At 53.8% G+C, this 14,001-nt stretch overlaps 1 protein-coding gene across 1 annotated transcript in view; it reads left to right on the top strand.

Annotated features, from left to right (window-relative positions):
* Positions 1 to 14,001, top strand: part of CACNA1H (calcium voltage-gated channel subunit alpha1 H) — a gene marked incomplete at its 5' end in the record, with an annotated part of 109,398 nt that overhangs the window by 31,251 nt on the left and 64,146 nt on the right. Inside the window, 2 exon segments of the mRNA XM_031061064.1 lie at positions 1 to 314; positions 4,732 to 5,147. The exon segment at positions 1 to 314 is cut by the window's left edge and continues 42 nt beyond it. Of these exon segments, the coding sequence (XP_030916924.1) occupies positions 1 to 314; positions 4,732 to 5,147 (730 nt within the window).

The raw sequence follows: 14,001 nt of genomic DNA, 5'->3' as shown, positions 1-14,001 counted from the left end.
GCCGCCCGCCTCGCCCAGGCCGCAGGGCCCCGCCGGGGCCGTGCACAGCATCTACCACGCCGACTGCCACGTGGAGGGGCCTCCCGGGGGCTGCAGGGCCGCCAGCAGCCCCGTGGGCAGCAAACTGGCCGGGCTGGGCAGCCAGGGCAGCATGAACTACCCCACCATCCTGCCCTCGCCCGGCGGCAGGGCCGGCTCAGCGGCCCTGCCCAAAGGGAAGAGGAACGGGAATTCTCCGGCGGCCGTGGGGAACAGCCCCGGGAGTCTGGGCCTGGATTCCTACGGGAAGCTGCAGCAGCTGGTGGGAGAGCATGGTAAGGGCAACAGAGCTGGGGTTTGTTTGGGAGAAGGGTAAATGGCTCCAGAGCTGAGGTTTTAGTGTGTGGTACTGAGGGTTGGGATGGTTGGGAGTGTGCTGTGGGACAGGTGAATCCTTGGATTTGTCATCATGGATGGGCCGGGCCGCTGCTGGAGGCCTCTTTGCTGTGGTTACAAAATCAGGGTTTGAGCTCTCGTGTGCTTTGTGATATCCTGGAGGTGCTCCCACTGCTCCCACCCAAACCCAGAGCTCTGCAGCCCCTGGGATTACAGCTCCAGTGACTGCTGGAGCTCCAGCAGAGAACCCCCAGGGGCTGGGAGATGGTGCCTTGAAAAGGATGAGCAGGTGGAATCTGCAGGAGAAGCAGAAGATAAAGAAAACTGAGATGTTTAAAACAGGCAGGCACCGAAAGAACTCGAACCAGACACTTCCAGTTCTGCTCTGCTGGGCCCTGGAGCCTCTGAATCTCTCTTTGGCAAGGAGGAGCAGCAGTTTCAGTGCTCAGAGGACGTGTGGAGGGCAGGACAGGAGCAGAGCTGCGCATCTCAGGCTTTCCCTGTGTGCAGTAGAAATGTGGAACTGAGTTTTGCTGCAGATTTGGGGCTCCATTCAATCTGGGGAGCATTTTGGGGAACTGTTCAGTGCCTCTGTCCCATCCTCTCTGCACAGATGCAGCCACCCCAGCACAGCCAGGGAGGTTTTATCTCCCCTCACATATAAATCACCCACTGGAGCAGCGATTACACGCAACACTTGGATTTCTACTTTATAAAATGTTTTTCCAGTCCTCGTGGCTGGAGCTAAAAGCTGCAAAATACTCTTAAGCCCTCCAACAGTGAAAAGTCACAAAGATCCAGCTTCTATTTTTTAATCTCTTTAAGCCAAACTCGTCATTTGGTTTTTTCAATGCCTGTGTTTTCCAAAACTGTTTATTTGCGTCTGCATGGACACAAATATTTACCCTGGTGATGGATGTGCTGAAAAAATACCAAGCCTGGCTTTGAGGGGGTCACAGGAAAGCTTGCTTGACAGAGGGTTCGGGAGGCTTGCCTTTGTTAATTTTGTTGTTTTTAAGGACCACACAAAGGGGTAAAAGTGGATTGTTTATAGAAACTGCCTCGGGCAGGCGCTTCCGAACGCTCGGGAGCTTGGCACGGGGGGCAAGGTTACTGCCAACAGTTCTGTTGTTCAGCAAGGACTTTTTATAAATCACTGCTTCATCCTTAGCTGTGCCAATTAGTGAAGGTTTTTTGGAGAGTGCGTTTTTACCTTGAGATAAAAACCCAGGCTCTGCAGAAGGCTGGAATTGGGAAAGAAAGGAGCAGGAGAGCTGTTGAAGTCAGAGTTTGGATCCTCCTGCTTGCTGCTGGGGTCCTTTTTAGGAGAAGAAAGGCCCAAATCTCAGTCCCAACTGTGACATCCCCGAGCCAACTCGGTGATTTAGGAGATTTTCCCGCAGCCTGGGGTGGTTCTTTGAAAGCTGGGATTAGATTGAGTTGTCATTAATAATGCAATTACAGTGTCCTCTTTCCACAGAGGGATTTCAGCCCAGAGGATGCCAAAATGCTTTAAACAAATCTCCTGGAATTGTTTTGTCTCTTCCAGAAGTGTGCTCACAGCTGGGAAGGGCTGGAAGGTGGGGAGAGGCTGCTCATCCATCCCCTGAGAGAAACAGGCTGGGGAGGGATTTGGGGCAGACCTGGAGACCCTGTGAGTGCCCATGGATCTTCCCTTCCATGGATCTGCCTCTTTCCAGGCCCTTCTTCCCACTCAGCCACTCCTGCAGGGCTGGGTCAGGGTCACTTCTGCACCAGGAGTGATGGGTGTGACTTCCAGGGGTGCTGGATGTGACTTCCAGGCTTTGGGATGATCTTTAAGCACTAGGGTGGAGCTCTGCCAGGCACAGCCCAATTCCCGTTTCTCCATCCCTAAAACTCAGCAAAGGAGCCACGAGCAAGAATCCCAAGCTCTCCCGGCCCTCCCTCAGCCTTTTTTGGGGAAACAAAGAGCCTTTAATTCTCTCTCTTTTTTCCCAAGCCAACAAGCAGAGCGTGTTCAGTGCAAGATTTGTGCAGGGAGAGCACAGAAGTGCTAATTGAGAGCTCTAAGGAGCATTAACAGCCTGGGCTCTCCCAGCCCCAGCTGGAGGCCAGGTTGGTGTCTGCTGGGAAGGATGCAGTGGTGGGAGAGAGCATTCTCCTGCCTCTTTTGTTGTGGATTTGAAGAGCTCCGAGTACAGCCTGTTCCCCGTGTTCCCGTGCCCTGCAATGCTGGAGGTTATTTTAGCAGGCAGCCAAGGAGACTCTGGTATTTTGAAGACATCTGCGGCGCCAGGGCTTTTCATATCATTTTTAACACTTTGATAGCATTAAAAGCCATCTGGCAAACCCCCTCCCTGTGCTGCTCCTGGGGCTGGGCTGAGCCTTCCCCCCCTTGGCTCAGTCCTGAGCGGGAGCACCACGCAAGGGGCAAAACATTCCTGATCCTGGCTGTGGCTGTGACGCAATGCCCAGGAGCCAGGCCCGTCCTCCAAGGCCCTTCTGAAGGCCACTGATACCCATGTGATGTTCAGGCAAGGAAAATGTGTTTTGACTCTTGTCACATCCCGGTTTTCCAGCGAAGGGATGCGTTGGCTTGGTTTGGAGCTGGGGCTGGAATCAGCGTTCCTGCTGGGTGAGCTCCAAGCTCCAGGGCTCAGAGCCAGGAGCAGCCACTGCTTCAAAACTGATCCAAGTGGTCGCCATCCCACCTCCAGACAGGCACCACGTGGATGTGGCACTTATGGATGTGGTTTAGTGGACTTAGAGGTGAGCTTAGAGGTCTTTTCCATGGTTCTGTGAGAGGGGAAGATTGTCCCTTTGCCTTATGTCCCTGAATCTCAAGGAACTGATGCTTAAACGGAATTCTGTGGGAAGCATCCTGTGCTCATGCCATTAATATCTGGTTGCTAAATATAAGGAGACTGAGAATAAGGTTCCTAAATATGAGGAAACTTAAGGACTGGATTCCTAAATATGAGGAAATAAAATCTGGGTGTCGTTCCACCCAAATCATCCCAGTTACTCTTGTCCCTGTCCTTCCATTCCCTGGCTCCAGGACAGCCAGCATTTCTCCTCGCACCACAATTTTAATTTTATTTGATTTGAAATCCCCCTGAAGGCTCGGCCCTGTGCCTCAGGCAGTGAATCCACCTGAGCTTTATTAAAGGCTGAAGGAGACGGAGGGGACTCAGTGACTCTCCGAGCTGTGATCCCAGCAGCCACCTTTGGTCCCTTCTCCCTCTCCCTCCTCATTAGGAGCTAAATGGCAGTGGTGGCTAAATTGGGTGGAACAGCTTGATAGCGCTCAGAGATCGTTAGTGATGGGAGCTGCCCAGGGATAATCAGGAATAATGGAAAGGGAGGGATGGCACCGTCACTCTTCCCTCAGCCCAGGACACAAAAGGAGGGCCACACTCCATGGAGAGCCCGTGGAGGGGGTAGAGGGTGGGAAAGGGGACCAGAAGGGGAAAATGAGGGGACCACCAGAGCTGCTTGGGAGGATAGAGGGATGGAAGGCTTTTTTAGGGTCTGGAGAATAATTCCTGTGAGGAGCAGCTGTGGTGGCTCAGCCTGGAGAAAAGGAGGCTCGGGGGGACCTTCTGGCTCTGCACAAGTCCCTGACAGGAGGGACAGCCAAGGGGGGTCGGGCTGTGCTCCCAGGGAACAACAGGACAAGGGGGAATGACCTCTCGTTGGCATGCGGTGGCTCATGGTGGCTCCCAGTGTGTACTGGCTCTTGGTGGCTCTTGGTGCATGGTGGCTTTTGGTGCACAATGTCTCCTGATGCATGGTGGCTTTTGGTTACCCACGGTGGCTTTTGGTGCACGATGGCTCTCAGTGATGTCTTGCAGTGGCTCATGGCCCATGGTGGCTCTCAGTGTCTGGTGGCTCTCAGTGATGTCTCGTGGTGGTCACTGACTCTCAGTGGCTCGTGGCATGTGGTGGCTATCAGTGCATGGTGGCTTTCAGTGATGTCTCTCAATGACTCTCGGTGCATGGTGACTCTCAGTGTCTGGTGGCTCTTGGTGGTGTCTCATGGTGGCTCTCAGTGGTGGTTCTTGGTGGCTCTCAGCAGTGTCTCATGGTCAGTGGTGGCTCTCAGCAGTGTCTTGTGGTGGCTCTTGGTGTGTGGTGGCTCTCAGCAGTGGCTCTTGGTGCATGGTGGCTCTCAGTGGCTCTCAGTGTCTGGTGGCTCTCGGCAGTGTCTCATGGTGGCTCTCGGTGTATGGTGGCTCTCGGTGGTGTCTTACAGTGGCTCTTGGTGCCAGGTGGCTCTCAGTGGTGTCTCTCAGTGGCTCTCACTGCGTGGTGTCTCTCAGTGGTGTCTCTCTGTGGTGTCTCTCAGTGTCTCACGGTGCCCTTGCCCCGCAGGTCTCCACCGGACACCCAGCCGGCTGTCAGGGCTGAGTGCGGCCGGGGCCCTGCCCAGCGCTGGTGGCCCCGGGCTGAGCTGCGAGCTGCAGGACTGTCCCTTCTGTGCCAGCCTCCTGGACGACCCCGAGTTCGCCCTCAGCGACTCCGACAGCAACGGCGACTCCGACAGCAACGGCGTCTACGAGTTCACGCAGGACCTGCGCCACGGGGACCACCGTGACCAGCTCCAGCAGCAGCGGGGCAGGAGGAGGAGGAAGAAGAAGAAGGCCAAGGAGAGGAACAAGGTGGTGAAGCTCTGGAAAGCGTTTGGCACCAAACTCAAGAGGATCGTAGACAGCAAGTACTTCAACCGCGGGATCATGATCGCCATCCTCATCAACACCCTCAGCATGGGCATCGAGTACCACGAGCAGGTGAGTGACCCCTCTTTGGGGTTTGGGGTTTGGGTGCTCCTGCAGGGGTGGCTTGGGGTGGCTCTAAAGCAATGTCAGGAGGAGGAGGATTTTTGTGGTTGGAAATGGGGCTGAAGATGATTTCGTGAGAAGCAGGAGAAACCTTTGGGGTGTGGGACACTTGGAAGTGCTGCTGGGGTGTGCAGAGCTGAAATGTGAGTGTTGGATGTGTCTGCTCAGAGCCTGGCTGCTCGTTGGCTGGGAATTATTCATACAAGTAGGAATTTTTGTGGTGGAAATACCTTTGGTCTGATGGTTGTGCTGGAGATAACCCAGGCAGAAATTTCTTCTTTGATCTGGAGCTTCAAATAAGACTTAAACTATCAGGCAATACTAAAAGCAACAAAGAAAAAGAACTTAGGGTGTCCCTGAAGGCTCCAAACCCTTTAATTTGCTCTCACAGGGTGTGAATAGGACTTTATTGAAGTGCTTGGAGGGAGGGAAAAGGAATGGTGCTGTTCTTCCCAGTGCTGGGATGGCAGGAAGCGGAGCTGGAGCTGAGGACAGCTTGGGACTGAAGGGGCTGTGCCATGGGACAGGGAGCTGAGGCAGGAGAGCATCTCCACTTGCTCACCCTGGCAAAGTTCTGTTCTTCTGGGCTTTTCTTGCTTGGAAAAACTGGGGATTTTCCACTGTTTTGTCGGGGCGTGCTCGGGAATTTCTCGTGTCACCTCTGTGTCAGGTGCAGGAAACGCATCCCAACGAGGCCCGGTCTGTTTTCTGGGATCAAAGGCATCCAGTGCTTCCCCAAAACCTTCCCTGCAGGGTCATGACCAGGTCAGGGTTATTTTTAAAGCTGCTCCTCCTCTCTTCCATGGTCTATCTGTTTGGGAATGAGGAGGAAAGGCAGAGCAGCATAATCCACCCAAAGGCAGGACACGAGAGAGGTTCTGCAGCTCCTTCTCCATCATTTCCCGGGATTAAGCATTGCTCAGGACCATGACAAAAAACCCTCTGGAGTGCTGCTACTTCATTTTCTCTCCACTCCTGTGCTTTAACCTCCCCTATTTTAGGCTGAGACTTATTTTCTTTCCAAAACAAAAAAAAACCAGAACTCAGCTAAAACAGCCTCAACCATGCAACGACAAATCAGAATTACAGCAAAGTGTCCAAATCCAGCAGAGATTGAGCTGTCCCTGTCAGCTCCCTGTTGAATCCTGCTTCGTTGTTCCACAAGAAGTTCTAAAATTGGGAAATACACCTTGTCAGTAGCTTCTGAATAGGCCATTCATCCCTCATTTCTGCATGGATACTCTTTTGTCAGGCGGATACAGCTTTGTCAGCCCTTGGATTTTGCCGTGATGGGAGCTTGGGGAAAACCTGAGGCAGGCAGCAGGAGAAAATCCAGGATCACATGGAGTGTGTCCCCAATCAGTCCCATAAAAGCGAATTGGGATAATTACAGCCTTGCTGCTAACAAAGGAGAGCTGTAGCTGGCTGGCTTTTATTGGATTTTACCTTGTAAAAGCTTGGCTTTAGGGCATCTCAAAGCCAATGGCAATAAAGATTCCGAAGCTTTTTGGCTGCGGAGTGGCAAATTCCTGCCAGCTCTGCTCGCAGGCACTGCCCAATAAAAAGGGAGGAAAATGGAAGTGAAACCTGGAAAAGTTCTCCCACGTGCCTGGGACACTGGGATAATGAGGCGTGGAGTGTCAGAGCCCAGCTCGGTGACGCCTCACCTCCCAGCAGGGTCCCAGGGGCTGAGGCACTGTCCAAATCCAACAGAAACTGCTCTGGATTTTGGCACAAAACTCTGTGGCTTCTGTGGGCAAAGTGGGGGGGATTTGGGAGCCCCCCTCGTGTGAGAATTGGCTGCAAGGCTGGGGTGGGGCTGGTTGGTGTGGAGAGCAGCAGGAGGTGTCTGGGCAAAGTGCCCCAGAGGCAGAGCTGGGTGTTGGGGTGGAGGGAGAGGGAATGGCTCCCTTTGGGGCCATGAGCCTGACAGGAACAACAGTGGGATCACAGCTTGCTGGGTGCTGCCCAGCATCTGCCCCCAGAGTGTTCCAGGTGGGAAGTTCTGAGCCTTTCCAGGCTGTAACCAGGTGTGAGTGTTGTCATTGTTGTCTTCTCCATCCTGCCAAATCCAGCGGCTGTTCCCCAAGTTAAAAGGATTTAGGAGCTGCTCTGTGGCTCTCCTCTCTTTTCCTTGCTGTTCCAAGTTACTCCAAGAGCAGTTTTTAGGGAATCCAGGGGAGCCTGTGCTCTGTTGGTGGCAGCATGGGAAGGGCTCTGCTGGATCCCTGCAGAACACAACCACAGAATCCTGGAATGGTTGGAATTGTAAAGTTCATCCACTCTGCCATGGGCAGGGACACCTTCCACTGTCCCAGGCTGCTGCTCCCTATCCAACTTTGCCTTGGACACATCCAGGGATGGGACATCCACAGCTTCTCTAGGAAACCTGTCCCACCAACACTTCCCACCATTTCTGCAGAGTGAAACAGCTTCAGCAGCTTCTCTGCTCTTGACTTTCACCACTTTTTTTTTAGGCCATTGTCTGGTTGGATCAAACTGCAAACAAAGCAGAGCAGCCACCCAGGGAGGCCCATCCCAAACCTCAGTGTCCATAGGGAAATGCCCAATCCCTTTTATAAAATTTACTCATGGATTTTTCCTTTTTTCCCCCCCAAACTTCTCTGTACTCCCCAGTGGCTTTGCAGACAGATGGACACAGAAAATCGCTTTTTATTGAGCCAAAGCCTCAGTGCTGTGTGTGTGGGGAGGGTGAGGGGTTCTGAGGGGAGATGGAGCAGGGCTGGCCCTGCTGCTGTTCCTCCTCTCATCTTGGGACGCGGCAGAGCTCTGCAGAGAAGTCTCACGGAGCCCTCTTGAGGCAGTGGAGCATCATTGTCCAGCTCGGCTGGATGAGGGAATCCTGGCTGGAAGGTGCCAGGCTGGAGGCAAAACCCACCGAGCTCCTGGGACTTCTCTGATTTTGGAGTCACAGAACATCCTGAGTTAGGGGGGACCCACAGGGACCATCCAGCCCTGCACAGACCCCCAACAACCCCACCCTGGGCATCCCTGGAGTGGTGTCCAAACCCTCCTGGGGCTCGGGCAGCCTCAGGGCTGTGCCCATTCCCTGGGGAGCCTGGGCAGTGCCCAGCAGCCTTTCCCTGAAATCCAACCTGACCCTCCTGTGGGACAGCTCCATCCCATTCCCTGGATCCTGTCAGAGGGAGCAGAGATCAGGAGGAGCTGGGGTTGTTCTGCCACAGCCTCGGGTGCTGCCTCCAGACACAGAGAGCCCTGGCCTCACCCAAGACCCCTCAGGACTTCAGTCTGTGTTTTTATGGGAATGTGAAATTCCCACCAGTCCACTCACCTGGCTGCTCCTGGCTAAATGGCACCAGCCTCTTTAGAGCACAGAGCTTGGGTGAGTCATGGAACCGTGGAATGGTTTGGGTTTGAAGGGACTTGAAACATCATCATCATCATCTCGTTCCCCCCCACCATGGCAGGGACACCTTCCACCATCCCAGGCTGCTCCAAACCTCATCCAGCCTGGCCTTGGGCACTGCCAGGGAGCCAGGGGCAGCCACAGCTGCTCTGGGAATCTGTGCCAGGGCCTGCCCAGGGGAGAATCTCTCCCTAACACATATTCAAAGTGTTGTTCCAAACCCTCCAGGGGATCCTGTCCAGTGACAGCTCCTGGGGAAGGTGAGGAGACATCAGAACTGCTGTGCAGAGCTTTTCTCAGGGCAGCACAGCCCCTTGGTGGTAGGATGGTGATGGGAAGTGTTTCCTTGGCATTCCAGGTGTTGGGAGCAGTCAGATCCTGCCCAGGACATCCTCAGGGTTCACAGCCAGCTCCACCTGGGACATGGCTGGGAACTCAGAGGTTCCAGGGTGCTGTTCATTAGCAGCAGCAGCACAGCTTGGATTTCAAAGGTTAATTGCCTGCTGTGGAGTCTTCCCTGGGTTTTCTTCTCCTCTCCAGTGCTGTGTTTATATATTTATTTTTTATTTATTTATTAATTTATTCATCCATCCATCCCCAGCACAAGGAGAGCTCCCACGGATGAGGAGAGCCAAGTACAAAGAGAGAGGCAATCCTTGCATTAATCTTCCAGGCCATTTCAGAACATTGGATGAGTTTTGTTCTGCATTCATTGCAGCTGACAGCTCTCCAGAGGATCTGAGAATGTGCCATGGCACTGCAGCACTGAGCTGGGAGCAGGGCACTCCAAAGGCACCACCTTTGGGCTCGTGGGCTGGGATACCTGGCACAGGGATCCCATCCCAGGACGTTCCCAAGTGGAAAACTGATTCCTTTTTGCCCCAGAGTCAGCATCACTGAGTGCTCTGAGGAAATAATTGCTGCTCCTTCAGCCTGCCTCGATCCCCAGCTCTGGGATTATCCAGGGGAAGGACAGAGCCCTCATTTTTCCAGGAGACGTGCTGGTGTGGTCCCTGCAGAGGGAAATGATCCACGAGCCCCCCACTCAGCTTCCCAGAAGAATTCACCGAAGGAGCTGTTGATACTTGTAATGATTCCACATAAAAAGCTCCATTTACATCAAATGGCACGAGGAACGTTATTTTATATTCTCTCCTCAGCAGAGAAGCACAAATTAGTATTTGTTCCAAGCTATTGCTGTTCAAAGAGCTTTTAATTGCTTTTCTGATCCCTCATCCATGGCATGTTTCGTTGGGAGCAGCTGCCTTTGGAGCAGGAGCTGACCTTGAGGTGCACCCAGTGGTCCGTGGCTTGTCAGAGTGAGAGGAGTGTTGGTTTTGAGTAGAACATTTCATTATTCTGGAGTAAAAGTCATTCTGTGTGATTGAAGGCAGTGCTCGCTTCAGCAGTGACGTCCTGCTTTAGCGTTTGTCAATTTTGGCTTGAAAAATTGGTTTGGCATGGAAAGCTCAGCACTTACTCAGAAAGCAGAGCAGGATTTTTCAGCAATGTTTGAAGCAAATTGCTGAAATTATTTTGAGTTGTGAGTCAATAAAATACTACCCTGAGCTGAGGTTCACGCTTTCAGCTGGCAAAACTTCTTCTCCCTCCCAGATTTTTGCAGGATCCAGTTTTCAGGACTCACACACTGGCAGGATTTGAGGAAAACTGATTCCCCCAGCCCAGGCTGGGATGTGAAAACTCAGCCCAGCGTGTATTTGTGGCTGTGGTAGGAGTGGTGTGAGACTCAGGAGTGCTTTGTGCTGGGTTTGGGCTGTGCCAGCTGCATTCTGAGCTCTCCCTTCCCTGCTCCCTCTCAAGGTCCCAGCAGTGAGAGGACAACTCTCCCCAAGCCTTGGCTGGATCACTGGAGAACACAGCAGTGATGGAAATCTGGCTTTTTCCACAACCTGAATCTGTCTCCACCTCAGGGAAGGGCTTTTCCTGGGGAACTTTGGGAAGAAAGGGATGTTTTCCATCTTTAGTGTCCCATAATGGTTTTATTGCACATTCAGGCCCTCTTGCTGCCAGGTCAGCACCAGGTTGGGGATTCCCCTGAGCCAGCAGCAGCTCCCATGGGGAGATTTCCACCTGGAAGTGTCATTCCCACCTCAGAGGGAATCGGGGATCTGAGGCAGGGCAGCAGGAAGTGCTGGCAGGGAAAATCCAGGTGTCCTGGCTCGCTGCTGGGTCGTGGTCATGGATAAACCACGGCCTTCCACACAGAGCCTCCTCTCTCCCCCTTTTCTCCAATTTAAGGGCTCCTCCCCAGCTCTGTTTTAAGAGATCCCAGAGATCCTTCCCTTCCTGGGCCTTGGAGCAGGCAGGAGCAGCACCTCAGCAGGGCAGGCCTGAGGTCATAACTGCCCCCAGTGCAGAGCCAGAGCAGGGGGGGGGCTTTGCTTGCTCTGGATGTGCTCATCAGCCATGGGAATATCCCAAAATTCCCTGTGGGACTGCAGGCACCTTTCCCAGTGCTTGCTTCCCCTCACTTGTGCCATCAGTTGTTCTCTCTGGTGAGGGGTTGGGATAGAAGGTGACAGTGACAGGCAGGTGACAGTGACAGGCAGGTGACAGTGACACCTTTCCCTGCTGCAAACTGGGGATGAGCTCAGTCCCACAGCATGCAGGAGCCCCCAGATGTGGGGGGGGTTTTTTCCCCATCTGGATCCATCCCCAGTGCCCTGATCCTGCACAGCCCCACTGCAGAGCCCCGGCGTGGCGCGGGGCAGCTGCAGCCAGGATGGTTTGAGTTTCAGCTGGCAGGTAAAATAAACCCAGCAGCACCCAGGCCCCAGCAGGAGAGCAGAGGGCTCCTGGCAGCTGCATTCCATCAGGAATGTGTGGAGATCCCAGCCAGTCCCTGGTGCTGGGACAGTGGCTCTGATGAGCTCCAGGCCAGGCAGGGTTGGCGCCGTGTGGCCGCTTTGTGCAGAGGGACACGGGCATGGAGTGACTTCCACAGCCTCAGAGGGGCTTTGGTGGGGTCTGTTCCTTCTGCTGCCAGCCAGATCCCTGCTTTTCATCTGGGACTGGCTTTGGGAGAGGAGGGTGAGGGTGGCTTTGAGCAGGGGAGCAAATGTGTGTTCCACAGGTGACAAAGGACGAGTGCCAGGCACAGCTCCGGTGCCAGCTGTGATCAGGGACCCCAGAGATGTCACAGTGCCCCAGCCAGGTCCCTCCAGCAGCTCCCCTCCTCCCAGGAGCCTCCAGGAAAAGCAGGGAGAGCAGAGAGGGGATTGTGAAAGGCTGAGGCAGGAAAGCTTTGGCACCTTGGGAAGCGAGGAGTGCTGTGGGTTGACACGGGAGGGATGGAGCTGCTGGAGCACCATCAGCTGAGGATGTTCCTGCATCCATCTTGTGTTTCCTGGGGTTTTTTTGTTCCCTGAGACCAGGATTGCAGTGTGCTCTGTGCCAGGCAGATGTGTCATGTGGCTTTTTAGGGAATATTTCCTCGCTGGTTAAACACTGGAAGGGGCTGCCCAGGGCAGTGGTGGGGTCACCATCCCTGAAAAGGTTGGGAAGGTCAGTGGATGTGGCATTTCATGATGTGGGTTAGTGGTGTGTTGATGACCTTGGAAGTCTTTTCCAATTTTAGTGACTTTGAGTTATTGCAAGGAATGATAAAATTGGGAATGGGAACAGAGCCTTGCACCTCTAAAGCAGAAAACTGAGCAAATCCTTGTGAAGGCATGGAAGGAGCAGCCAGGTGTGGATTAAAGATGCTCAGGGTGGCAATGCAGCCTCTCCCCCTGGGCACCTGAGCAGCTCCATCCCTACTGCTGCCAACCCAGCTGTGGGTTCTCCTCAGCTTTTAACCAGTGAGTTCTCCCAGAATTATGAATGAAGTGAAAATGTCACCTTGCAGGCTCCTCCTGGGGTTTGTGCTCCAGGGCGGGGATGCTTTTTTAGGAGTGGGGTGGAAAGCTGATGTGAGAGGAGCGAGACTCTTGGAAATGAGGGAGGTTTGGCATCCCTGCTCACATTCTTTTTCCAGCTCTATTTTTGTTTGCACTGTCTGGTTTACAGCCCTAAAGACAGCCTGACTCCCAATTTGGGAAAAACACAGAGCACAGCCCTCGGAGCATCAGTGGCAAAGCTTTTTTAGAGCAGGGAGGATGGGCCAGGAGACCACTTTCCCAGGAGTTTTCTCTCCTGCCTGATCCCTGTCCAGATTAATAGCTCCTCTCTCCCTGTCCTTGTCCTCTCCTTGTCCCGCACGGATCTGAAAGTTGTGGCTGTAGTAAAACAGAGAAAACAACATCCAAAAAAAAAAAAAAGGAAAAAAAAAGGAATTAATTTCATATACTCCAGAGGGAATTGGCTTTGCTGCAGACAGATGGATCCTGTAATTCCCTGTCTCTCGACATGACTATACATGGATTGGTTCATTCCTTTGGGCTGGGGTGGGATGGGAGGCCAGGGGGTGCTGGCAGCTCCCAGAGCTGCACCTGGAGCAGAGCTGGGACCAGGGGCACCAATCTCTGCCTCTCTGCTCCCCAGGCACAGCAGGCAGGAATTTCCCAGCTCTGAGCCGCCTCACACCCAATCAATAAACGGGAATAAACGAAACCACTGGGGAGAGAACAGGACATGGGAGAGAAATCAACATTTTCCTTTCATTCCTGAAGGGATCAGGGGCAAAACATCCACCCTGAGGGCATCGTTTGTCCAGGTCGCTGCTGCTGGGAGGACAAAGAGTTGAAAGTCGTTTGTGGAGATGATTTTTGGGCCAGAGAGGCAGAGAACAGCGTGGGTTGCTGGGCAATTATCTCCTGACAGTGACCTGTGTGTGCTGCAGAGCCCTCCCTGGCGCTGGGAGCTGCCAGGAGCACAGATCAGCAGCTCGGGTGGCTCTGGAGCAGCTCCTGACGTGCTGCTTGTGCTGCTGCCAGGTCCCCCTGCCGTGTGTGCCAGGGGGCTGAGCTGCACGGTGGGCACAGCCAGAAATCCCAGCTTGTGCCTCTGGAAGCATCAGAGCCGGGGGTGATGCAGGGAACAACTCAGAACCCCCCAAAACTGAAAGTTTTCAACTGAAAGTTGAAAAATGTTCTGAAAGATACCTAAAAGGCTGCTCCCATTTCTCTGCTTCTTTCCCTGGCTGTGTCCGCCCTTTCCAGGCTGGAATGGTGGGATTTACATCCCTGCCAGGCTCCCAGCACAAGGTCCCCCTGCCGTGTGTGCCAGGGGCTGAGCTGCACGGTGGGCACAGCCAGAAATCCCAGTTTGTGCCTCTGGAAGCATCAGAGCCGGGGGTGATGGAGGGAACAACTCAGAACCCCCAAAAGCACTTCTGGAAGATACCTAAAGGCTGTTCCCATTTCTCTCCCTGGCTGTGTCCCCCCTTTCCAGGCTGGAATGATGGGATTTACATCCCTGCCAGGCTCCCAGCACACACAGCCACCCCAGAGCAGC

Source organism: Geospiza fortis, unplaced genomic scaffold, assembly GCF_000277835.1.
Source record: "Geospiza fortis unplaced genomic scaffold, GeoFor_1.0 scaffold213, whole genome shotgun sequence".
NCBI classification, from domain to species: domain Eukaryota; kingdom Metazoa; phylum Chordata; class Aves; order Passeriformes; family Thraupidae; genus Geospiza; species Geospiza fortis.
This window is presented reverse-complemented; position numbering and strand designations above follow the sequence as displayed.